Source organism: Onychostoma macrolepis, chromosome 16, assembly GCF_012432095.1.
Source record: "Onychostoma macrolepis isolate SWU-2019 chromosome 16, ASM1243209v1, whole genome shotgun sequence".
NCBI classification, from domain to species: Eukaryota; Metazoa; Chordata; class Actinopteri; order Cypriniformes; family Cyprinidae; genus Onychostoma; species Onychostoma macrolepis.
In genome coordinates this window covers 5,744,753-5,771,999 of record NC_081170.1, presented here as the reverse complement: position 1 = coordinate 5,771,999, position 27,247 = coordinate 5,744,753, and the positions used below count along the sequence as shown (strand labels likewise).

General features: G+C 36.4%; 2 protein-coding genes across 4 annotated transcripts in view; both read left to right on the top strand.

Moving 5' to 3' along the window:
* The window catches only part of sv2a (synaptic vesicle glycoprotein 2A), a 44,252-nt gene extending 20,648 nt beyond the window's left edge, over positions 1–23,604 (top strand). The window contains exons 3-13 of the mRNA XM_058747239.1: positions 9,539–9,719; positions 11,499–11,650; positions 12,892–13,025; positions 13,146–13,235; positions 13,653–13,763; positions 15,068–15,156; positions 15,246–15,410; positions 17,298–17,431; positions 18,753–18,956; positions 19,054–19,213; positions 20,251–23,604. Coding sequence (XP_058603222.1) covers positions 9,539–9,719; positions 11,499–11,650; positions 12,892–13,025; positions 13,146–13,235; positions 13,653–13,763; positions 15,068–15,156; positions 15,246–15,410; positions 17,298–17,431; positions 18,753–18,956; positions 19,054–19,213; positions 20,251–20,434 — 1,604 coding nt within the window. The 3' untranslated portion in view covers positions 20,435–23,604. The remainder of the gene's footprint in view (positions 1–9,538; positions 9,720–11,498; positions 11,651–12,891; positions 13,026–13,145; positions 13,236–13,652; positions 13,764–15,067; positions 15,157–15,245; positions 15,411–17,297; positions 17,432–18,752; positions 18,957–19,053; positions 19,214–20,250) is intronic.
* Positions 23,605–24,899: 1,295 nt separating this feature from the next.
* bola1 (bolA family member 1) lies at positions 24,900–26,948 on the top strand. 3 transcript variants are annotated; one of them, XM_058747240.1, is made up of 3 exons: positions 24,900–25,030; positions 25,685–25,738; positions 26,299–26,948. In XM_058747240.1, exon 3 carries the CDS (start codon positions 26,309–26,311, stop codon positions 26,744–26,746), a length of 438 nt encoding a protein of 145 aa, XP_058603223.1. In that variant the 5' UTR covers positions 24,900–25,030; positions 25,685–25,738; positions 26,299–26,308; the 3' UTR covers positions 26,747–26,948. The 3 variants fall into 3 exon arrangements, with proteins under 3 accessions (XP_058603223.1, XP_058603227.1, XP_058603226.1); XM_058747244.1 differs by lacking the exon at positions 24,900–25,030 and adding an exon at positions 25,041–25,188; XM_058747243.1 differs by lacking the exon at positions 24,900–25,030 and adding an exon at positions 25,041–25,303.
* Positions 26,949–27,247: the final 299 nt, after the last annotated feature.

Here is a 27,247-nt window from a genome sequence, read left to right as displayed (position 1 = left end):
ACATAATGTCATTTTTCATTTTTGAAAACCAATAATACCGCTGACATTCACATGTTTAGATCCTTTGCAACATCTTAAACCAGACTAAGCTGGTTTGCTGGTCTTATCTGGTCTAAAAAGTGCCTAAAACCCCTGTAAAACCAGCCTGACCAAGCGGGAAAACCAACTAAGACCAGCAAGCCATAGTAGGCTGATGTAAATTGTTTTGTTTTTTTTCAGCAGAAATGTATCAGATCTCTGTCCAGTGGTCACGGAAAAATAGCTTTCTAGTAACATATAAACAAAATATATCTTAAGGCCAGTTTCCACTGTCATCTTGTGCCCATTTCACCATCTGTCAGTCCATCTAGCAAGGACACACAATTCTCCATCCTGGTTGAACCCGACGCAGCATTGACGCAGTTTGAGCTATAATTAACTGACAATAGACATGCTGAACTGCACAGTGTGCTTTCATGGCTTGTTCTGTCTCCTTGTGGTCTGTGATACAATATTCTAGTAGTCCTTTTGCATGGATGGAGTCCTTGAATATCATGTTACATGTCCAAAAAACATTGTATAATATCCACAGACATTTTGGTAGCTTTAACTGCCCTGCTAATGCATGCACACAGGTGTTGCTGCTCTTAAACCATATTCATTGTGTCTTTATGTTAGCTATTTTCTAAATTATCTTTTAAGTGATTATTGGGATATTAGTGATGTGTTTTCTTGGTCGTAAGGTTCACAGCTTGGGTTATAATGTGAGCTTGTGTGCTCATGTCAGTGCTTGTTCATTGATGTAATTCACTCTGTGTGGGTCTCAGCTGAGCGTGTGTATGAGAGTGCCATTTGGGAGCAGGGCCCTTGGTCTCTCCCCTGTTACAAAACAGCCCTGACTCATGCAGGAGTGCTGTCTGCATCTCTGCTGGGTCTTAGTGCTGAAACATTTCCATGCACACACAGCTGCAACTCTGCAGCAGAAATGCTTCAACCTCTGTCACATGACACTCTCCAATCAAATCCAACCGTGTGGATGTGTGGGATGAAATGGCCCGCGGAGGGTTTGTTTCTGCTCACTGCACCCAGCAGTCAACCTGCGTGTTTCTCTACTGATGGCTTTAAATGCAACGAATGAGGCCTAAATGAGAAGAAACTGTGTGTAATATGAAAATAAAATGGATACAACACTATTATTATTTATCAAGGCACTGAAAGTAAATCGCCTCATTAAATGTTATGACAAATCAGCCGTCATGGCGATTTTATGGTTTGATGGATTTGTATTGAACATTTGTTTGGATGGATGGATGCTACAGTGGCTCACAGATATATAGGCTAGATAGACAGACAGACAGACAGGAAGATAGACAGAAAAGCACATGGATGGATGCAGCTGTTATGTCAGATTTCCTCTTTTGTTCTGCACAAATGCGGAGTGTTTCTGCTCATCTCAGCGGTGAGGGTGAAAGGTGACGGCGCTGTATCTTTGACGGCGCACGTTTAGCCTGTTTCTCACCGGAACACCGGGTGCCAAATGGCACATTAGTCCGGGTGAAACTGAAGAACAGAATACACAAACCTGCCACAGTCCATCGCGCTCCCCTCATCTGTGACGCATAGACACACTCGCAGAAAGGAAAAACTGCCTCTATAAATAGTCTCCCAGCCCCTCCCCCGCTTTCTCTCTCTTTTTCCCTCACTTCCTCAACCCTGGAGCCTGTGTGCTTTCCTGTCACTGTGCTGGAGAATCACAGCCTCCTCTCTCGCCCTTCCCCCTCTGCTCTCTCTCTCTCTCTCTCTGAGGAGGAAGAGGAGGCGGAGGTCAACTGTCTCCAGGCTTTTGCCCCGCCCCTCCCCTCTCCTGCATCTCTGAGACCCCTGTGACATCATGCAGGCGGCCCTGCCCACTCAACCATCCCCGAGCCCTAATTGGCTGGGTCGTGTTGCATCGGTGTAGCAGTGGTAGTGTAAAAAACAGACCTTCCCTTTAAATTCAAGACACGTGGTTAACCGCGAGCGCAGTCGTGTTTATTAATGCTGTCAGGTGAGCGAGTTGTGTAAAATCACACAGCACATGTGTTCGGTGTTGTCATTTCTATTGTTCAGGTCTTGTTAGCAGCAAATGTGCTCTGCATCATTGACTTTGAAGGTCATAAACAGGCCTGCATGAGTGCAGAATTCAGCGGAAAGCACTGCAGAGTTCCACAGAATGCAAACGCTCTACACATTGTTTACGGAATATTATTGAGAATATGATCACACTTTCACCTAGTCTGTAGTATACACTCAACAAAACAATAGTATTTTTTTGCATAATGTGAAGTTGTTCTTTAACAATTAAAACAGCATTTAATACAAGAAAAAATATGCATAAATATTATTGTTTATTTGAAGATTTATACATATATAGTTACATACAGTATCTCACAGAATTGAGTACACCCCTCACATTTTTGTAAATATTTTATTATATCTTTTCATGTGACAACACTGAAGAAATTACACTTTTCTACAATGTAGTGAGTGTGGAGCTTGTATAACAGTGTGAATTCGCTGTCCCCTCAAAATAACTCAACACACAGCCATTAATGTCTAAACCGCTTGCCACAAAAGTGAGTACAGCCCTAAGTGAAAATCTCCAAATTGGACCCAAAGTGTCAATATTTTGTGTGGCCACCATTATTTTCCAGAACTGCCTTAATTCTCTTGGGCATGGAGTCCACCAGAGCTTCACAGGTTGCCACTGGAGTCCTCTTCCACTCCTCCATGATGACATCACGGAGCTGGTGGATGTTAGAGACCTTGCGCTCCTCCACCTTCCGTTTGAGGATGCCCCACAGATGCTCAATAGGGTTTAGGTCTGGAGACATGCTTGGCCAGTCCATCACCTTTACCCTCAGCTTCTTTAGCAAGGCAGTGGTCATCTTGGAGGTGTGTTTGGGGTCATTATCATGTTGGAATACTGCCCTGCGGCCCAGTCTCCGAAGGGAGGGGATCATGCTCTGCTTCAGTATGTCACAGTACATGTTGGCATTCATGGTTCCCTCAATTAACTGTAGCTCCCCAGTGCCGGCAGCACTCATGCAGCCACAGACCATGACACTCCCACCACCATGCTTGACTGTCTTTGTACTCCTCACCTGGTTACCGCCACACACGCTTGACACCATCTGAACCAAATAAGTTTATCTTGGTCTCATCAGACCACAGGACATGGTTCCAGTAATCCATGTCCTTAGTCTGCTTGTCTTGAGCAAACTGTTTGCGGGCTTTCTTGTGCATCATCTTTAGAAGAGGCTTCCTTCTGGGACGACAGCCATGCAGACCAATTTGATGCAGTGTGCGGCGTATGGTCTGAGTACTGACAGGCTGACCCCCCACCCCTTCAACCTCTGCAGCAATGCTGGCAGCACTCATACGTCTATTTCCCAAACACAACCTCTGGATATGACGCTGAGCACGTGCACTCAACTTCTTTGGTCGACCATGGCGATGCCTGTTCTGAGGGGAACCGGTCCTGTTAAACCGCTGTATGGTCTTGGCCACCATGCTGCAGCTCAGTTTCAGGGTCTTGGCAATCTTCTTATAGCCTCGCCATCTTTATGTAGAGCAACAACTCTTTTTTTCAGATCCTCAGAGAGTTCTTTGCCATGAGGTGCCATGTTGAACTTCCAATGACCAGTATGAGAGAGTGAGAGCGATTAACACCAAATTTAACACACCTGCTCCCCATTCACACCTGAGACCTTGTAACACTAACGAGTCACATGACACCGGGGAGAGAAAATGGCTAATTGGGCCCAATTTGGACATTTTCACTTAGGGGTGTACTCACTTTTGTGGCCAGCGGTTTAGACATTAATGGCTGTGTGTTTAGTTATTTTGAGGGAACTGCAAATTTACACTGTTATACAAGCTGTACACTCACTACTTTACATTGTAGCAAAGTGTAATTTCTTCAGTGTTGTCACATGAAAAGATATAATAAAATATTTACAAAAATGTGAGGGGTGTACTCACTTCTGTGAGATACCGTGTGTATGTGTATATGTATATATATATATGTGTGTGTATGTGTGTGTATATATATGTGTATATACAGGTGCTGGTCATATAATTAGAATATCATCAAAAAGTTGATTTATTTCACTAATTCCATTCAAAAAGTGAAACTTGTATATTATATTCATTCATTACACACAGACTGATATATTTCAAATGTTTATTTCTTTTAATTTTGATGATTAGAGCTTACAGCTCACGAAAGTCAAAAATCAGTATCTCAAAATATTAGAATATTACTTAAGACCAATACAAAGAAAGGATTTTTAGAAATCTTGGCCAACTGAAAAGTATGAAAATGAAAAGTATGAGCATGTACAGCACTCAATACTTAGTTGGGGCTCCTTTTGCCTGAATTACTGCAGCAATGCGGCGTGGCATGGAGTCGATCAGTCTGTGGCACTGCTCAGGTGTTATGAGAGCCCAGGTTGCTCTGATAGTGGCCTTCAGCTCATCTGCATTGTTGGGTCTGGTGTCTCTCATCTTCCTCTTGACAATACCCCATAGATTCTCTATGGGGTTCAGGTCAGGCGAGTTTGCTGGCCAATCAAGCACAGTAACACTATGGTCATTGAACCAGCTTTTGGTACCTTTGGCAGTGTGGGCAGGTGCCAAGTCCTGCTGGAAAATGAAATCAGCCTCCATAAAGCTTGTCCACAGAAGGAAGCATGAAGTGCTCTAAAATTTCCTGGTAGATGGCTGCGTTGACTGTGGACATCAGAAAACACAGTGGACCAACACCAGCAGATGACATGGCAGCCCAAATCATCACTGACTGTGGAAACTTCACACTGGACTTCAAGCAACATGGATTCTGTGCCTCTCCACTCTTCCTTCAGACTCTGGGACCTTGATTTCCAAATGAAATGTAAAATTTACTTTCATCTGAAAAGAGGACTTTGGACCACTGAGCAACAGTCCAGTTCTTTTTCTCCACAGCCCAGTTAAGATGCTTCTGACGTTGTCTCTGGTTCAGAAGTGGCTTGGTAGCCCTTTTCCTGAAGACGTCTGAGCGTGGTGACTCTTGATGCACTGACTCCAGCTTCAGTTCTCTCCTTGTGAAGCTCTCACAAGTGTTTGAATCGGCTTTGCTTGACTGTATTCTCAAGCTTGCGGTCATCCCTGTTGCTTGTGCACCTTTTCCTACCCAAATTCTTCCTTCCAGTCAACTTTGCATTTAATATGCTTTGATACAGCACTCTGTAAACAGACACACCTTTCAGTAATGACCTTCTGTGACTTACCCTCTTTGTGGAGGGTGTCAATGTTCGTCTTCTGGATCATTGCCAAGTCAGCAGTCTTCTCCATTATTGTGGTTTCAAAGAACAAGAGATACCCAGAATTTATACTGTAGGGATGGTCATTTATTCAAACTCAAATGTAAATATTCTAATATTTTGGGATACTGATTTTTGACTTTCATGAGCTGTAAGCTCTAATCATCAAAATTAAAAGAAATAAACATTTGAAATATATCAGTCTGTGTGTAATGAATGAATATGAATATAATAAGTTTCACTTTTTGAATGGAATTAGTGAAATAAATCAACTTTTTGATGATATTCTAATTATATGATCAGCACCTGTATATGTATATGTGTATATATATGTATATATATATATATATATATATATATATATTAAATCCAGACTCAAAACTCATCTGTTTAGCTGTGCATTTACTGAATGATCGCTGTGCTACATCCGAACTGACTGCACAGTATTTTATGTATAATTTTCTATTTTTAACTATTCATTTTAAATCAATTTTTAAATCATTTTAAAAGTTTTTAAATTCTTGTTTTATTGTTGTGATTATTTTTATGATTATTTTACTTCCTTTGAATTACCATTGTGTATGACATGTGCTATATAAATAAACTTGCCTTGCCTTGCCTAAATATATATTTATAAGTATATGTGTGTGTGTACTGTATTTATGTATGTATATGTATATGTATATTTAATGTTATATGAAATATTTCATACACACACACACACACACACACATTTCATGTAAGATATATTATCTTTTAAAAGATTACTAAAATAATGATTATAATTATTTTTTAATTACATTTATTGTATTTTTATGATGTTCAGATATTTTACTGGAAAGCAAAACACAAAATTAAAATGTATAATGCATTATAAATGTATTCATAATGTATGTTAAATACATTATATCTGTTCATAAAAAAATTGTAATTAAAAACGCAGGTGTTGTGCAATGTAGTGTAATGGATAATATTTTTTCAAGGTGTAACAATAAATAGATTAATATTGTAATGTATTATAAATGTGGTTACAATTATTCATACGATACATTATAAGGTGCATTACAGTGCCTATTTAATGCTTTAAAAACACTTAAATATAAAGGCTTCAAGTAAAGTGTTAAGATTTTTTTACAGTGTGAACATTTATTTTTACTTTTACACTATTTTTGCCAATAAATGCTTTGACAGATTCACGATTATCTTAATGTTGTTTTGCATTACCCAATTTTTTTTTTTATCCCATTAAATTCAACCCAAACTGCAAACACAACTTTCTGCTGCTAATAAGAGAGCAGTCTTGTCATATTTAAATCAACACCGTCCCATTTTAGTGCTGCTCCCCTCTGCTAATGCATTGCCCAGTGGACACAGCGCTTCAGTCAGGAGGTGCTGAGAGCCGCGGGCATGTCCTGTGCAGGGTTTGTGCAGTGTAAGCCGATGGGCCCTGGAGAGGAGGGGTTGAGATAACAGACCCCTGTGCTGCATTGCAGTGATGCCTATCAAGGCTCATCATCACGGCTGTCTGCCATAGCGGCCCATTATAAGGCCAAGGTGAGAGAAAAGTAGTGCTGACAGCTGCCTCACAAAGTCAACTTTAATGCTTCTTCAACATTTGCAGCAGCATCTCAAACACCTGCAGCTCCTGCAGAAACACTAGACACCAGCACAGATGCTCATCAGAGTATAGCTGTTGGTTCTGATTGTGAAACGAAGAAAAATGTTTAGAAATGCAATTCATTCAATACTGAAAGGTATTACTAAATGTAGTCCAATATATTTAAAAGTCTGTTTTACCCAATATGTGTGTGCAGTTTATATATTTGATAATCATAACATTTTAAGAGGTGATTTATTTTAATGCCATAGTTCTTGCCAAAACACAATATGATGAATATGTAGAATATGAATGCAAGAAAATATTTTGTGTTTTACATTTAAAATATATAATGCATCTGTTCCTTCTAATGACAAAAATATGAAAGAAAATATGTCAAATATTTAGGGTGAATGGAATATATTTTATATATCTAGTTATAGCTTTCTCTCTCACTCTGTATACATTATATATATATATATATATATATATATATATATATATATATATTATACTCTTGAAGGACCAGCATCACATCCTCTTGTGCCACAGTTTGATGAGCTCCCAAAACTTACTGCCAGATTCTGGAAGATAAATTCTTCAAACAGTGGTACAAGAGGATGTGATGCTGGTCCTTCAAGAGTCACTCACAACTTATCTGTCCATAAATCCTATACAAAATCAGTCTTCATGTATTTCACAACACTTCAGCATGTTATTCTTATTAAGTGAGGGCCATTTTAAAGAATTTTTTGCAAGCAAAGTCTCTGAGAACCTGACACCTTGTAATTCTGGAGACTCCAGGAAGGTTGCAGTTCTGGAAAATGGTGGTGCTGGAGACTAAATGGTTCCTGATGGTTTCTCAGCTAATTCTTCACCTTAATTCTTAATTCTTTTGCAGTTAACGTGTCTCTTCCTCTCCACCTGTTTTTTCTGACCCTGCTGACCCAATGAGCATTTCGCTGCCCAATGGTCATGCCTTAACTTTGCTAATTCTATTATTGCATTAGTATTGCATCCTTCTCATGGGCATTTAATATTTTTTTTTACTTTTATTCTTGAGTTAAATCTCTTTTTTGGCTCATTTCATCTGTAAAAGAAAACCTGCCTAATAATTCTGCACACCTGAAATAAGAAGTTTCTGACTATCAGCCTTCATGGACAATTATATATCACTTATAAATTATTAAATACAAAATCAATAGTAGTTATTAAGATTGATGTGGTTTGGAATTGGTAAAATGTTCTTGGAAAAAAAATATGACCAGAATATCAACTTGCCTAATAATTCTGCACACACTGTATATATATATATATATATATATATATATATATATATATATATATATATATATATATATATATATATAGAATATGAATGCAACAAAATATATATATATGAATAAATTCTAAATATGACTAATGTAGACATAATATAATATGTGACCCTGAACCACAAAACCAGTCATAAGGGTCCATTTTTTTAAATTGAGATTTATACATCTTCTGAAAGCTTAAATAAATAAGCTTTCAATTGATGTATGGTTTGTAAGGATAGGACAATATTTCCGAGATCTGGAATCTGAGGGTGCAAAAAAATCTAAATGCTGAAGAAAATCGCTTTTAAAGTTGTCCAAATGAAGTTCTTAGCAATGCATATTACTAATCAAAAATTAAGTTTTGATATATTTACAGTAGGAAATTTACAAAATATCTTCATGGAACATGATCTTTATTTAATATCGTAATGATTTTTGGCATAAAAGAAAAACTGATCATTTTGACCCATACAATGTATTTTTGACAAAATACCCATGCTACTCATGACTGGTTTTGTGGTCCAGGGTCACATATAATACATACTTAACATCTATTTTAGTGATATATTTCTGTCCATTTTTTATATGCTTCTGAAAATATTATGGAGTGATTTGAAACTCCTATGTAAATCACATAAGAAGCAGAATATTTATGTTGTTGTCAATATAGAGGTTTACATTTCAGTTAGGATGTTGCCTATACAGGCTGCAGACAGTAAGACAGCTAGGTTTTGGAACAGAGCCATTGTGTTTTCAGATGCTGGTGTGCTTAACTAGCTTAGCCAACAAGACCCAAGGTGTCAAACGATCTTAATCAGAAGTGAAAGAGCAACATCTGAGGAATATCATTTTCCTTGGGTCATTTATATTGTATCCATGGATGAGTCTCTGCTTTCTGATTGCCGTGGCAGCACATCTGTGCCAGCGATGCCAGCAGTCTGCTGTGGTGCTGCCGGGTGACGCCTGTCTGTGTTCACACCCGCAGTCACATGACCAGCTGGTGCTGGAGCTGTGAAAGAGTCGTCAGTGTGAATTCACCACAATCACAATCCTCGCACACGAACAAAAGGCAAAATGAATTTGAGCTCTCAGGCACAAAACAATGGAAATGTTCCCTTCTATAAAAGAAGCACAACTTTGACATTTTAATCGTATTTTCAGCTCCAGTTCCAGAAATGTCATTTTACCCAGCATACTGCTCTATCGGTCACTTTGATTTACTGTCTGTGTGGAGTATCACAGTGAGTCATACACTGGTATAGTTATTGATCCGCGTGTCTCTCTGTGTCTTTCTCTGGCAGGTCTAATTGTGTATCTGGGTATGATGGTGGGTGCCTTTGTGTGGGGAGGTCTGGCTGACAGAATCGGCCGCAGACAGACTCTTCTTATCTCTCTCTCCATCAACAGTGTCTTTGCTTTCTTCTCCTCCTTTGTCCAAGGATACAGCTCCTTCCTGTTCTGTCGTCTGCTCTCCGGTGTGGGGTAAATGCACAGTTCACACCACCTACAGTCTCTTTTACGTTTATTATATATAAAAATAGATATGAAGGTAGGGCAACATTTGGCTCCCTTTCAGATAAAATAAATATGACTTCAGAATTTGAATCAAAACACAAAATAGTTTACGTAAATTAGAGCAAGCAAATATGTAAGAATGAATATACAGTATGTGTGTGTGCATATATATATATATATATATATATATATATATATATATAGTTTACTTTTGCCCATTTTGAATTAGTATTTTTAATATTTTCAGTTGTCATTTTCATTTTAGTTAGTGATTTTATGTGCTTTTGTCATTTTTATAAATTTTTGGATTTTTATGTTTCTGTACATGTAACTTTAATGTATTATATGTATTAGTTTTAGTAATAGTTTTATTTTTATTTTTAGTAATACTAATACTTTTGCTTATTTGATTTTACTTCTGTTAGCTGTCAAGTCGTAGCATTTCTATTTTTCTGTGTATATTTATTATGTACTGTATATATAAATACAAACACATGCATGTATATATTTAAGAAAAATATGTTATATTTATATATTAAATATATTTATATATAATATAAAATATAAGAATATGAATTTATAAATATATAAACAAAACTTTTATTTTGGATGCAATTAATCGCGATTAATCGTTTGACAGCACTAATTTCAACTTTATTTCAATTAACAAAAATAATTTTTTATAGTTCTAGCTTTTGTTACCAATACAAATTATGATACACTCTAAAAATATGTATTTGGAATTTGTAAATTCATTTTAAAAATAATTATGGAGTGTGTTTTACAAGAAAATACTTAATCAGTCTTTTTACTTTAAAATTTCATGTTGAATTCAATGTGTTACTTGCCATTTCTTTGCATTCTTTGCTGAAATTTACTAAAAACTTGTGAAAATTGTTTCATAATATATAGCAAATCCTACAGAAGTCAATTGTACACCAATGGTTTTCAGCATATATTATAAACCCATTATGAAATATGTTGGAAGAACACATTTTCTGAACTTTGGATCGGCTTTAATTTTCTGCATTTTTCGCATCCGTAGCAAGCATTTTGAAAGGTGTTTTGACAATTCAGAGCCACCATACAAGCGAATGCCAAAATCCAGAATGACGATTGTCAAGTTCATCTATTTCATCTCGCAGCACAAAGCACTGTAAAGATCCTTGCACACTGAGTTCACAGAAATTGGTGGTCTTCTTTTTAATATGCTAAACTTTGAATCGCCCGGGATAATCCCATTGCTCCTTAATTAGGAGGGGGAACTCTTCTTCCTCTCTGTCTCAGGATTGGATGGACCCAATATTTCCTTTCTTTTTCTCTTTTTAAGAAGCGAGAGGACAACAAAATCATCCTCACTGCTTGAAGACTCCATTTAGTACTGTTTTGCGAATTTTTTCGCAACGGATTGATTAATACGCATCAGACTCAGTGTGCAAGGTTTCTGTGCTTGACGAATTTTTAGGATAACGAATACGAAAAAACGCATACGAAAATTTCGGACTCAGTGTGCAAGGACCTTTACACTGTAATTGGTTGTAATGTAAAAAATAAAATAGTAATAAAAACAGCAGTTACCTTATTTTCAATTTCATTCCATTTTAATTCTACTTCCTGGTATTTTTACTAGCTCAATTCAAATTCGAAAAATTATAATGGTGCACAAAATATTACACTGTTATGTTTAATTTTAAAAATGATGCACAATATCGTAATAATGGAGTCCCTCTCTGTTTCGTGCTGCAGGATCGGTGGCTCTATTCCCATCGTGTTCTCATATTACTCTGAGTTTCTGGCTCAAGAGAAGCGTGGTGAGCACTTGAGCTGGCTCTGCATGTTCTGGATGATTGGAGGCATCTACGCTGCTGCCATGGCCTGGGCCATCATTCCCCACTATGGTAACCATTACGCTCACATAGTTTGGGTGGTGTTCTGTAACTTAATGGTTAATTGATCTCAGCTGGTAGCTGAAAGGTTGTAGATCCATTAACTATCACCACTGTGCCCTTGAGCAGGACACTTAACCTCAGCTTACTCCAGAGGGGACTGAACCGGTAACTTAAGATCCAGATGTCACTGAAAGTAATTCCACCAATTACCGTGTCATGTGATGGTCATAAGGACAATATTAAAAATGGTTATACTTCTCATCAGCTTATCTTCAAAAGCATGACATGATTTTAAAAGCCTACTTGCCATGGACACCAGCAATGTCAGTCAATTGAGTTTTTTTCCCATAATTAATACTAAAACATTGTCAAAACAAGCTTGCGCACAAACTGTTCCAGGTGTGGCTTGGGTGATGACTACTGTTAATTATATTATATGTGAATATTAATTATGCATTAAAGTTATAATGCAATGTAAAAAGTGGTAACCTTTAATTGTTATATTAAATAGCTATTTCTACTGTACCTGATATTAACCTTAAATTTAGTTTCGTTGATGTATCCTAAAATACTCAGGTTGATTCATTAATGTTAAATAACATTTTTTTTTTAATTTGAATAAAATCAATTAATTTCAGATTTTACCACATGAAACACATTTTTAGCTTACCATTTTTTTTCAGTGTGGTTTCTCTGTCCCTGAAAGACTGAAGTCTATATAATTTATTAGTTGTAAATTAAGTGATATTTTTATTTGGATATGTTATGACTTTGTAAATGTGCATTTAGTGCAGGGGAAAAGAGAAATGAAAGAGAAATTAACAAGGGGGATGCCCTTGCACAATTAAACAAAATCAATTATGATTAGAATTAATAAATGAAAAGTTTTTTTTATTTGTGTGTACTTTTGAGGTTATTTAAAATTACATTAATCTCATATTAATTTACAAACAAAATAAACCATAATTAAACATGCTGTAAATGCCATGTGAGATGCAGCTTCTGTGCCACCTTTGACTTATTTACTTATTTGTTTTTTTCTTTGCCTTGTTTAGATGTTAATAAGATTTTGTTGGTAACAGTCTATAGTATTCTGATTGATTGGATTAATTAAGAATACAATGCAAAGGTAAAAAAAAATGCCCCTTTGACATCAGTTCCAGGGGGGAAATGTTGCCCCTTAATGGAAAAGTTTGTTTCTGAGCCTGATTCATTGCAACTAGTAATATATAACCTTTCCCTTTAACCAGGCTGGAGTTTCCAGATGGGCTCAGCCTACCAGTTTCACAGCTGGCGAGTGTTTGTGCTGGTGTGTGCGTTCCCATCCGTCGCTGCTATCGCTGCGCTGACCACCATGCCAGAGAGCCCACGCTTCTTCCTGGAGGTTAGTGGTGTCCCACATCCTGGCTTGGATTGTGTTTTTTGTTTTTGTTTTTTGTTCATGCTGTGTAGAATAAGTTCCTAAATGAAAGATGACTTTGCTGCAATGTGTGTGTTTTAACAGAACGGAAAACATGATGAAGCTTGGATGATTCTGAAGCAGGTCCATGACACCAACATGAGGGCCAAGGGCTACCCGGAGAGGGTTTTCTCCGTGAGTACTGCTAGATTCACCATCAGAAGGAAGAATAACATTAGAACAGAAGTGATCTGTGGAAATTTTGATTTCTCAGTATGAATTAGAAATGAATTATGCAGCCACGCTAATGGCTTTCCATTTATCTGGCCGAACTGGAGTTAAATTGGCTTTTTTAATGCACATTTAATGAAGGTCAATAAAGTTATTTTTTTATTGTGGGAACTTAAACAACATTCTATAAGTATTATGGACCCTTTTAAAGTCTGCAACGATTAGCATTGTAAATCTTAATCTTGTTGCTTAATTAGACACGGCTCACCTCTCATTGCCAAGTACTGTAGTTAATATAGGCTATTCGTGAGCAGATTCCTACCAATTAACCACACAAAAAAGTATGAAGGCACATTTTGAAGCATGCTGTGAAATCCTCAGGTCACCACTATTAAGACGGTGAAACAGATGGATGAGCTGGTTGATATGGGTGGAGAGTCCACAGCCTGGCATCAGCGCTGGAGGATCAAGCTGACCAACCTCTTCCATCAGGTAGAGTACAACAAGCACTGCAGATATCACTAAAACTACAACTGCCGTATGAAAGTTTCATTTCAAATGATCTACAGAGGACATATTCTATACTTTTGCACATTTTATTATATCAGTCAAAGATTCTTGCACCAAAAGTCATCATTTCATTGTACACTACTGCTCAAACGTTTGGGGTCAGTAAGTTTCTTTTTTTTTTTTCATTAACACTTTCTTTCAGCAAGCATGCATTAAATTAATAAAAAGTGACAGAAAAGACATTTACTGCATAATGTTACAAAAGATTTATATTTAAATACTGTTCTTTTGAAAATTCTATTCAACAAAGAATCATGTTTTCCGCAAAAATATTAAGCAGCACCAGGGTTGAAAATTTTGTTAACCTAAAAACAAAATAATTAATAATAAAATATAAAGAACTAAACAGTAGCTCTTCTTGGCAACTAACTAAAATAATTTTATGTTGAAGCTCTAAAATTACTAACTGGAAATAAATAAAAGTTAAAACTGAACTAAAACTATTATCGAAATAATATTTAAAAAGAACAAAAACTAATAAATATGACAAAAGAGCAAAACTAACTCAAATTAAAATGAAAACTGAAAATATAAAAATTATATAATAATAATAAAATAACAATGTTTTCAACATTTAGAATAATAAGAAATATTGGTTACACTTTATTTTAAGGCGTCCTTGTTACAGTGTAATTATAGTACATTAAAGTAATGAGTAATATTAATTAACTACATGTACTTACAATATGGTTAGGGTTAGGATTAGGGTTTGGTTTAGGGTTACTTGCATGTACAGTAATTACGCATAATTTATTGTTATTATAATAGTAAGTACATGTAACTTGTAACAAGCACACCTTAAAATAAAGTGTTACTGAAATATTTCTTAAGAAACAAATCAGCATATTAGAATGATCAAGTGACACATGTCACAGGACTACTGTATTTTTGATCAAATAAATGCAACTTTGGTGACCTTAAGGGACTTCTTTCAAAAACATTTTAAACTTTTAAACAGCACTGAATATACAGTATGTAAATGATTGTTATTGTAATTGGCTAACCTCTTTGCATGAAATAAATAATAATGCCCTCACCAGTTTGCTGAGTACCGAATAGGCATTGATATGTAAATGTGGGTGGTCATATGTTAACATGCTTACATTTTAGTGACTTTGTAACCATGGCGATTCTGATTGACACATATTTACTGCTTAGTTTCCATAAATTACACACAATAAAGTGTCTATGTTACACTGGACTCCTGCTTTATTTCGGGTTTCCAGGTGTGGAGCAACTTCCTAACAGTGTTTAATCCAGAGTACCGGAGGATCACCTACATGATGATGGCTGTGTGGTTTTCCATGTCCTTCAGGTAAACTACCCTGAACCACATGCATTTTTCAACCCAACCTATGAATGCATCTCTGCATCGTTTCATGTCTTGTTGCTCTCTGACTCCAGCTACTACGGGCTGACTGTTTGGTTCCCTGACATGATCAAATACCTGCAGAAACAAGAGTACTCCTCTCGCACAAAGGTCTTCATCAAAGAGAAAGTGGAGCATGTGACCTTTAACTTCACCCTGGAAAACCAGATCCACCGGAATGGAGAGTACTTCAACAACAAGTAAGCACTGCTCACAGGCAGTATGCCAGACATATTTCAGTAAATAGGCCTGACCTTTCTATAAAAGGTGAATTGTGTTGTGACATTTGCTTGTTTTTTAAATGTATATTCCAGATTAAATGCAATTTAAGTGTGAGAGAATGACACAACAACCTTGTCTTTTGAGCATGCCTTTGTTTTTCTTTAATTAATGGCAGACAACTTCTTTGAGCCAAAATCTAAGGCAGCATCATATGCAGTATTTATTAATATTTTAAATTGGCATATATTATATATACCCTAAACATACAGCCAGAGCTACAATGGAATGGTTTAGATCAAAGCATATTCATGTGTTAGAATGGCTCAGTCAAAGTCCAGACCTGGATCCAACTGAGAATCTGTGGCAAGACTTGAAAATTGCTGTTCACAGACACTCTCCATCCAATCTTACTGAGCTTGAGCTATTTTGCAAAGAAGAACAGGCAAAAATTTCACTCTCTAGATGTGCAAAGCTGGTAGAGACATATCCCAAAAGACTTGCAGCTCTAATTGCAGCGAAAGGTGGTTCTGCAAAGTATTGACTCAGGGGGGCTGAATACAAATGCACGCCACACTTTTCAGATATTTATTTGTAAAAAAAATTTGAAAACCATTTATCATTTTCCTTCCACTTCACAGTTATGTGCCACTTTGTGTTGGTCTATGACATGAAATCCCAATAAAATACATTTACGTTTGTGGTTGTAACGTGACAAAATGTGGAAAATTTCAAGGGGTATGAGTACATTTGCAAGGCACTGTATATTCAGTTTTCAGTTGTCATTTTGATTTGAAATATTATTAAATATTTATATATACTGTAGCTTTAGATTTTTTGTATTTTAGTTTTTAGTACTTTTAGTACTTCAGACTTTAGGTTTTTCGTCTAATATTTCAGCTTTATTTCAATTAACAAAAATCATCTTTATTAGTTTTAGATTTAGTTACAATAACAACCCTGATCATACAGTATGTATCTTTTTTTCAGAAAGACATTCCTAGAGCGTGTTGCTAAAAATGATGCGAATGCAGACGAGTTGAGAGGAATAAATTTCATGTAGGTGGCTGCCTGTAGAAGTTGAGAGTTTGTAACAGAGCAAATGTCCCTGAGAAGCTTTCATGTGAAGCCTGTGATAGTGTGATCACCCTCCAGCCCCTCTATGAAACTATTAATCAGTCAGTGTCCTACAGTTTTATTCAAATAATGTGTCCCAATTATGAGCAGCTGTTCCACTTCAACTAGATAAAGTCTTTCCCACAAATCTAGTTTATGTTCAGCTAATCAGGAATGTGGTTTTATATACAAGCTAATCTCTTATCAGCTAATGCTTTTAGTTTAGTTACAATACAGTTTTAATTTCATGACCTTCAATAAAGTATACATATACGAATTTGTCTCAACATGCACAACATATCCAATAGGAATGATACAAAACCACAAAGGAAATCTATTTAATATCTTGCTTCTCCATAAAGAGCTTTGAGATTATATGGAGACTTTTACTTTGGTTTCTCATTGTTCTCCTCAGCAAAACACCCCAGTAATCGTTAGATTTATTCTTATTGCCCGTCAGTAATTATCTTTACGATTTATATTTTTATTTTTATTACAGTATTTTAGGAGAAACATTTAAAACATTTAATATATATATATATATATATATTTTTTTCAATACATTTCTATGTTTATTATTTGCTTTGTACTGTATTATTTCTCTGTTTTGGTGCTTAATATTTATCTGTTTTATGTATAATGTTTCATGTTTACATGTTTAGGACAAACAAAACGTGTTTTTGATGATATCCTTTATCCATTTGTATTTAGGCCACTATTTCTTAGTGAATCTTTTCTTTTTGTCATTAAAGGTTCTTGAATCTGAAGATGAAGTCTATGGTATTTGAAGACTCCCTGTTTGAGGAATGCTACTTTGAGGATATCACGTCAAGCAACACCTTCTTCAAAAACTGCACCTTTATCTCCACCCTCTTCTACAACACAGGTGAGAAAACCACAGGTTTCATGCTTCTGAGTAAAAAAAAATATATATAGCATTGCTGTTGAATGCCGAGAGCGATTGACACATTCAGACGTCTAAAATATTCCAGCCGTAGTCGTTGAAAGCTTTGATCCTCTATAAGAATACACTCGTATGACAAGTCTTTCTTGGGTTAAAATGGCTCCAGTTTCTAGAGCTATTGAATGCATTGAAAATGTTTCAGGTATCCTAGCAACACCAGCGCAGATTCTTCCTCTGCCTGTCTGTGAAGGAATGACAATCTGCTTTTCCTGATTCAGTCGTGCTGAGGGTTTATGATTGTTTCCTGAGCAGCTTGCAAATAAATGATGAAGCTAAAAAACAAAGGCTCTGTTCCAAAACCTAGTACACTGCCTACCTAGACAGCATTTTAATGTTTACATGAATGCATTTGCAGATGCTTTTATCCAAAGCGTTAGACAGTTCACTGTCATAATTTACTCATCCTCAAGTCATTCCAAACCTGTATGCATTTCTTTCTTCTGAAAGAAGATATTGGTAAACAAACCTTTTCACGTCGCATTGACTTCCATCTTATTTTTCATCCACACTATAGAAGTCAACAGGACCCAAAACTGTTTGGTTACCAAAATATCTTCTTTTGTGTTCCTGAATTTTTGGTTTATGCATGCATGCATGCATCCCCTGCCATGCATTATAGGCATGCAAAATGCTGTTTTTCAAAAGGTTAAGTGAATAAATTAATCCAAGATGGCAATGACTATAGTATCCATATCCTGTGTGAATGACCATTTGAAGGCAGTAGACAGCTCACAAGGTTTTAGTATGGAGGCAAAAGTCAAAAAATGCAGTTGGTTTCTGTCCTCTGCGTCTTGAATTAGCTCAATGCATTTAGACCACGTGCATAAAGATGTCTGTTGATTCTAGGGTGACCATACGTCCCTCTTTTTCCCAGACAAGTTTTGGCTATGATTTCTAAGTTGTCTAAAATGTCCAGGTTTTTGGTTTTTGCTATTGTTTTCATATTTGCTGAAGGTAATGACTGAAAAGTAGTTTGACCAATAGCGTGCAGGCATTGTACATAATCGTAGGATGCAATAAGGTGGGATCTACAGAGAATGGTCAAAGCAACGCAAATAGACTTACATATAATGTTTGAGGACTGTAAGAGAGCATGTCAATAGGAGAACAAAGCCAAAACTTGGCAATTTAGAAATCCCGGCAAGGACGTGTCCAGAAAAAAGAGGACGTATGGTCGCCTGCATACTTAAACTGGTTAAAGCTGCTGCTGCATTGGTTAACAAGAGCCCTCATCTGTTTCTAGACTTGTTCAAGTACCGGCTGATCAACAGCAAACTCATCAACAGCACCTTTCTGCATAACAAAGAGGGCTGTATGCTGGATTTCAGCGATGAGAACAACGCGTACATGATCTACTTCGTCAGCTTCCTTGGCACACTTGCTGTCCTGCCTGGGAACATCGTGTCTGCCCTGCTCATGGACAAGATCGGACGTCTAAGAATGCTGGGTAAGAAAAACAAGTTGCATCAATGCTAAATCGTTTTTGGAGTTCAGAATAATATGAAGTCTTTTTAAAAACAATAAACTTTTTTCATCTGGTGCAGCGGGTTCCAGTGTGATTTCCTGCATCAGCTGCTTCTTCCTGTCGTTTGGAAACAGTGAATCTGCTATGATCGCCTTGCTCTGTCTATTCGGGGGCATCAGCATTGCATCGTGGAATGCCCTGGATGTGCTAACAGTGGAGCTGTACCCCTCGGACAAGAGGTGGGCCAAGCTCATATTTCTGTGATTATTGTGCATCTATCACAATCGTCCTCTTTTCTCTGTGCGTGTGTATTAAACAGTCATCCCAATACATATTAGGGCACTTACGCCACATGTTACAATGTATATTTGTCAAGAAATTAGATAAAAAAAACAAGATTCTCTTCTCCTTTAAAGAGAATGTTTTCATACTGTGTTAAATGATTAGAAAGATTAATAGATCAAATGTATGTCAGTAATTCTGTGCTGCATTGCCACTGCAGTGCAGATCAAATACATCATAATTTAGGGCATATCTAAAAATTCTCAGTCAAAATGAATGAAGTCTCAGCGGTTCTGCCACAAAGCACTATGCTTTATTTCTAAGAAAATGTGTTGACAGTGCCTGCTTAAAAAAATGTGCTCTTTAGCACCCCTAAGAGTTCAATCCCTGAACAACCATTTGATTTCAGAGACATTTACAGTGCTATAAAAGATCTCAAATAACTTTGTTTAGCAAAGAATCCTGACAAAATGTATCGGCTTCCACAAAAATATGAAGCAGAACAACTGTTTAACATTCATAATTATACCAAATGTTTCTTCAGCATAGTACACTTTTTTTTGTTGTGTGCAGTGATGCCATAGAAGAACTATTTTGAGTTCAACAAAAAAAGAACATTTTAGTGAACAGTTCTTAGTCTGAAGATCCCTTTTTTCTGCTATAAAGAAGTTCTTCTGCAATGGTTGTTAAAGCTTCTTTGTGGAACCTTCAGTGACCAATAAAGAACCTTTATTTTTTTTAAAGTGCAGAATGATTTCTGAAGGATCATGTGACACTGAAGCCTGGAGTAATGATGCTGAAAAGTCACTGTCATTACATTTTAAAATATATTCAAAAAGGTTATTTTAAATTGTAATGATGTTTCACAATATTACCGTTTTTTTTTTTTTTTTTTTTGAGAAAATAAATGGAGCCTTGGTGACCATAAGAGACTTCTTTCTTTATAGACAGATCCAATTTATGACATTTTTAATCTTTTTCTTCTTTTCCACAGAACTACAGCCTTCGGGTTTCTAAACGCCCTCTGTAAATTAGCTGCAGTTCTGGGCATCAGCATCTTCCAGTCGTTCGTGGGCATCACTAAAGCGGTGCCCATCCTCTTCGCATCGGGGGCTTTGGCAGCAGGAAGCTTCTTGGCTCTCAGGCTTCCTGAGACTCGCGGTCAGGTGCTTCAATAGTGCAGCGTTCCAGCATGCAGGTGGCGGCGTTTGAGTTTGATCCTGTCCGTGAGTGAGCAATGCTGGAAGCAGCGACACAAATCCAACATTTACAGATATCTTCATTCCTCCAATATGTGCAGTCGTATTATAATTTCAATTTAATTTGATTTCATTCAGATCTACATGTATAGAGATGTTCCCTGCTGATGTCTCACTGTCTCACAGGAATATTGGAAACCCTGTGTGTATGTGTGTGTGTAGAAAAACTGCCATGTTAAACACATTCCAGATTTGCGTTATGGAATGAATGTGAAATTTAACATGTTCATTTTTGACTTTCCCTTTAATCTTCATCCGAGCCATCACATGATTTGAAAACCATCACTGAGGACCCGTGAAATCAGTAGGTAGATATATTTGAATGGACAGTGTTGATCTAGTGGTGCTGGTGATGGTTATTGTTGTTGCTTTACTCTAGTCCGTTGTGTCCCAAAAACATAAAAAGTGTGTGATGCCGCAATTGTCTGCAATATCGGCTCAAGCACTCCTCATTTTGGTTTTCGTAATTCAAATTCGGTTGTTTTTTTCAAAATGTCTCATTATTGACGGTGTTGTGCATGCAATGAAGCGTGACGATTCATAAGAATATGCTTGAAGATAGTGAACATAACTGATGAAAGTGCTCTACCTATGATTCTTTGGACATGATGTAAAATATGAGATAAGTGACATGATGGGTTGTCATTGTATGGTTCAGTGTGCCATTATTCATATTTTGCATTGTTTTATGCTACTATCACACTTTCCTATTGAGATCCACAGAGCAGTTTTAGTTGTGTCGCTTTTGAATGTGCGCAAACATTGAGACAAACGTTACATTCGCCCCGTTTTCATACAAAAGTCCATCGAACGCATAAGAAAAAACGAAAGGAAAAAATGAACAAATGAAGCACAATGTGATTTGATTAAACTGTCAAAAACAATAGTTTTATTTTGATGATTATGTAAATTATGTATTGAATATAAATATATAAAAATTAGCTGTAATTCAAGTCTGTCTGTTTGAACACTCAAACTATTATTAAATATACAAACATATATATAAGAAAAGATATTTACATGTTCAAATGTTGAACTAGTATCAACATATGTTTTAGATAGATTCCATTTGATGTATGTATATACAGTTTATCTGTTCATTAAGGGATTTCATTTTTTTATCAAAGCAAATATATTAAAAAATGACCGAACAAGTCAATACACTGATTTGCAGCACACACAATCGCCCTCCTTCACGTTTTCTCTTGTGTTCTTGTAAAGAAACAGAGGTATCCGTCTGTGTGTGGGTATGTGTGTAAGTATGGAAGTATGTGTGCTTGCATGTGAAATGTTGAGTGTTCTCTGAATATTTGTATTTATTTATATAACTGTTTATGAGAGTTTGATTTTATAGTATTTTTTACTTTGAGTATCTGTAGAAACAGACGTAGTGCCACATGCAGGGTGAATTTTTTGCTGTATCATTGTTGACCTGATGTTCAATTCTTTGGTGACTTGGTAGCAGTAACTGAACATAGCATCAAAAAGAAGCGAAAGTCAAAACCCAATGGATTTTTAAAAATAAAGCAACATTTAATATAATATCCCATTAGGACAAACAACTTGTCCAACTCTGCTACATTTTACCAAGCACAATTAATACTAGTTCCATGGAGAATCATGGAAAACTGGTTAAATAACCAGATAACGACGCAAAAAAACAAAACAAAATCAGAGAAGACAAAACCCCACCTGGCTGGAAGCTATATTTCAGCCCTGTTGCTCGTAAACACAGCCAGCGCTTACACGAAAACCGTTTTTGGTGTCATTCTCAACGTTCTTTACTGCCATTTTGTAGGATAGCAGCCATATTACGTGCTCAGAGTAGACACACGATCCAACCAACCATTTTTAGATTTAAAAATACTTCAACCAAAGTGGTTACCGAACACAAACTATTCATTTTAGGCACAAATGTAACTTTCAAGCTCTTAAAATGTTTCTAACAGCCTATTTTAATTGGAGAAAGTGGCATTGTGTCACATAGTTAAAAAAAAAAAATTCTAGAAACTGCCATCCCTGCCGTGACCGTCGGTCACCAGTAGTGTCACAGATGCTGTAGTGACAATCTTTATGTGTGCCATTTGTGACCGTGCGCATCTTTAATTGCCAAATATTTTCTACTTCCTCGGTTTGTACTGGCAGATCTCACATCACGGCACAGACAAAAAACCCTAATTTGTAATACATCGACGTTCTAGCAGGGTGTGGAATCTGAAAAGAATCTGAAAAACAAAGTTTTGAGGCTATAGACATATCTCTCAATCAGGTGTTTTACTCAGATGGGACGCACTTCATGCTCTTGCAAATGTTTCAAACGAGCCGAAAGCTGGTTACAATTTAGGGAAGGCTTGAAAACGATAACTATTAAAGATTTGGTTGGTCAGTAAACTAGATAGGCCTAATTGTTTGCACGCACCAATCATCTTATATATATATATATATATATATATATATATTGAACTTCTTTGACGTCACTTTCAAAATGGCCCATCGAAAACATTTCCAAACAGTCCTGCAGTTCTTCACATCTCCAACGTGTAGCTGTTGTTCCCTTCATTGAATTACAGTGAGTATGTCATAATTGCTGTTGTATGCTGTGAATTACAGTAACTAATCTCAGTGAAGCTATGACTTATCTGTGTACAAGCAGTCCTGGATTTGGTCCTCACTTAAGATTGTGTACTGGTTGTAAGACTTTTGGGTTTTGTTACAGGGTCTTTTGTATTTCTAAACGTGTTCACTTAGCAACAATCAATCTTGTGTGCAAAAAGCAAAAATCAAAGCAATAAGTGGTAAACATGTTCGCTCTGCCTCCAAACTATTGGGCAAGAAAGCACACTAAAATATCCGCTGGCCATATTTGGTGAAACAGCAGCTGAAAGAAAACAACAGGCCGACATCCGTGTACTCTACAAATATACCATAGGTCTTCTGATGCTTTTGTCAGTTTCAATGTATTGCCATAATTTAAATGTGACAGAGAGTTTATCACCTTATCATTGTACTGTGCTGTAGAGATTGTAGATGTTTGTATGTAAATGAATAAATATGTGGAATAATAAAACAAAAAAGATAAAAATGTTGAACATGAGAAATAGAGTACTACTGTATGTTGTTCATTTTGTGATTTGTTTTTTTGTACATGAGAATGGAAATGTTGACAATATCGCTGAATATAGAGACTATTCCATCCTTACCAAAATGGTTCTGTATTACAGTTTGTGAGAGATTTACTTTGCGTTTTTTTGACTCGTATTCTGGGGATCGGACTGCGCTTGTGCAGTTCAAACTGTCCCTCAATGGATTTAAAACATACATACAAATAATAAACAAATGATATAATGCTTGAATAGATTATTGCAGTTCTTCACGCACCACTCAGACTTATACTCAAGAAAATCCTGTCATTGTTTACTCACCATCATGCTTCCATGTTCTTCTTTTGTGAAACACAAACATGAATGTTTTGCAGAAGGTCCAAGGCCTGGTTTTCATGCAAATAGAAATAGGCTACTTGGTGGTTGGCTCAGAAAAAATAAATAAAATAAAATAATAATAATAATAGTAGTAAAAGCTGCAAAAAAAAAAGTATGTAAAAATTAAGTAGGCCTATGACATGTCTGCAGAAATTTCCAGATGTAATCAACATTTAGGTTTATCACACAAATAAGCAATTACATTTTTGTTTGTACTTACTACCTCTGATATGTAAATCTACAATAGTGATAAAATATGAAATAAATAACAATAGTTATGTTGTCAACTTACAGTAGCCTACAGTATGTTATGGAATCACGGCATAAATAGCATATAGAATTAAAATGGTTAGCATATACTTTATGCAGCTGATATAGTCTCAGGCAAATCCGATTTCTGTTCCCGGCAATTTATTTGGCGCCAAATTAAAATACAATTAAAAAATATAATTGGAACAGGACTGAAAGATTTATCTCTTGATTGTAGACTTACATGTCATAGTATGTTACAGAATGCTTAAGCGTCTAGTTCTTCAGTCCTTAAGTGCTTGGGGTGTCAAACCTCAACGATCAAATTTTTATATAGGCCTTGGCAATAGCTACTTCTTATAGCCTATGTAGCCTAAATCTATATAATGACAAAATATGAAATAACAGTATTTACGGAACGGTAGCCTACGAAATCACTGTATAGAATTAAAACTGTTTAGTATCATTTTAATTTATGCAGCTGCTATGGTTGCACCATAATTCGAATTTTGTTTGAGAATGTTTATTTGGCGCCAAAATAAAATGCGCGCTCTGACTAACTTGACTGACTTGCAGCCGATTTTTGAGGTGTTGCGTTGTCTGAAAACTAGGTTGTTTATGTAATATCCAAAATAGAGGTACCCTCATGTATCTGACGCAACTTTCTGTCCAGCCGTTAGGCGGCAGTAATGTCATTTCAGCCGTCCGCTGTCTAAACACTGAAGGAGGATCTGCATGAATCGCTTCCTGTGTGTATAATACAAAAACAACACACCGGAGACGAAAGGTGAGAGAAATCATTTCGATATTTGATCATGCATTTTCTTTGTCACTTGTCATTGTGCAAGAAATTAGATTTTAAAGAGCGGCGATGAAGGCAAATCTAGAATATGTCATTTCTAACCTTTCGGCTGGATGTTTTATGAAGCTGCACGAAGTTTGCGGGTTAAATATACTATTTATTCAGTATGACGTTTATCGACGAGATTGCTAAGTGTACCTGGTGCACAGACGATTGTTGCAGTTTACTTTTATACAAAATTTGACAACGTTTTAACAAGTTAGTATTGGCACGTGCAACCAAATAGACCTGGGCGGACAGAGGTCAGATTAGGTTACCATAGCAACAGCGATAAATAGACAAAATATGAGTTCTATCATTTGCATCATGGCTGCTATGTAGTAAATTTTCATGTCCTAGTTTCTTTAACAATTAATTGAGCATATTGGTGAATTTGAAATTATTTACATGTTGCCATTTTTGCCAGTGTTTCTAGGATAACGTTAGTTCTCTAACTTTTGACATGAAAAACTGTAAATTAAAAAAAGTTTTTCTTCATTGTTTTCGTTTTTATAATCAAACAAAGCAGTCTGGAAATGTTAGGAATATTATTTTAATTGTTAATCACTCTAAAGTTTGTTCTTGTGTCCTTATTTACAGAAGTGTGTGTCATCAGTGTCCCCTTTTGTAAAATCCCTGCCAAAAGCTGAAAAGGTAATGCATTCATTTCCTAAATTACTTGAAACATTGAGCTATTCCTTTAATAAAAAAATAATTTCCAAACTTTTGTCAAGTACTCTATCTATCTTATCTATCTATCTATTAACATAAACATAGATATCCATCCTTTTTGATAAAAATCACAGAAATCAGTAATATAATATAATACCCTTTACTGAGAAATACCTAAATTTAGCTCTTTAATTTAATCCTGTTTATTTCCTTGCAATTTTGTAATTAATCAAGTTTAAAGTTGAACAAAGCATATTTCTGCGAGTCTGGTGTAGCCTTTTATAGAAATACTTCCTTAAAATTTCAACGTTTTTTTTTTTTTTCTTATGTTTTTAAAAGATGAGAACTAATTAAAAATCTAAAACAGGAATAGAATTGACAGATTTTTCTCTTTACTACTGATTTACATGTCATGTGTATTATTCAGTATATTACAGAATAAGTCCTTAAGAAGACAAATTGTTATTAGGGTGCCAAATGACAACCTCGACAAATCATTCCTTGACAGAAGTTTCTCACTGATCTTTGATGTTTTCATGCAGCTGTTCTCTGATGCTGTCCAGTGCTCTCCGCTGCCTGCGTCCCTCCACCTGCACCCTTGCCTTAACCAGACAGCTGACCCATCACCGGCCCAACATGGGTCCTGTGGAAACCACAATACGGACCAAACTGGCCCAGGCCCTCAAACCTGAGCACCTGGAGGTCATGAACGAGAGTCACATGCACGCCGTACCCACTGGTTCAGAGTCCCACTTCAGAGTTCTGGTGGTGAGTCCTCGGTTTGAGGGTCTTTCGCTCTTGCAGCGTCATCGGCTTGTAAACGAGACCCTGCAGGAGGAGCTCAGCACCTGCGTTCATGCCCTTGCCATCCAGGCTAAGACGCCCCAGCAGTGGAGCAGCAACCCCAGCCTGGCCAAAAGCCCCCCGTGCATGGGAGGATCCAAGCATGATAACACGATGGCTGAGAAACTGAAGGCGGGACAAGACTGACTGACAAAATCGTAGTGTTGATGGGTATTTAGCATTATAATCAAATATGAAGTGATATCAGTTGGTTTTTTGCACATTTGCTTCATGCATATTTCTCATCTGGAGCTGACCGGGATATTTAGTTGACTTCATACAAACATTATTGCCTTGGACTGGTTAAGTACTATAATAAAATGTGATTTATGCTTCATTTACATCAGAAGGAAGTTTTATCTTTTTGTCACATGGAATTAAGATCACCAAAGTATTAAATCAATTATTTTTTTTATTTAAAAATTAATGAAAACTTTTAGGAAATGATGTATAGCACAGCCCTGCATCTTCAAAAAGTATTTCTGCTGATTTGCAAAAAAAAAAAAAAAGTCCTAATATTTCCTAATTTGATTATGCTGAGTTTAAAATATTGCTTGTAGAAACAAAAGATGAGCAGTGTTGCTGTGGGCAGTCATTATTTTATAAAAAATTGGCCGCTGGCCAATCAGAGTAAAGTGTTCTAGAGAG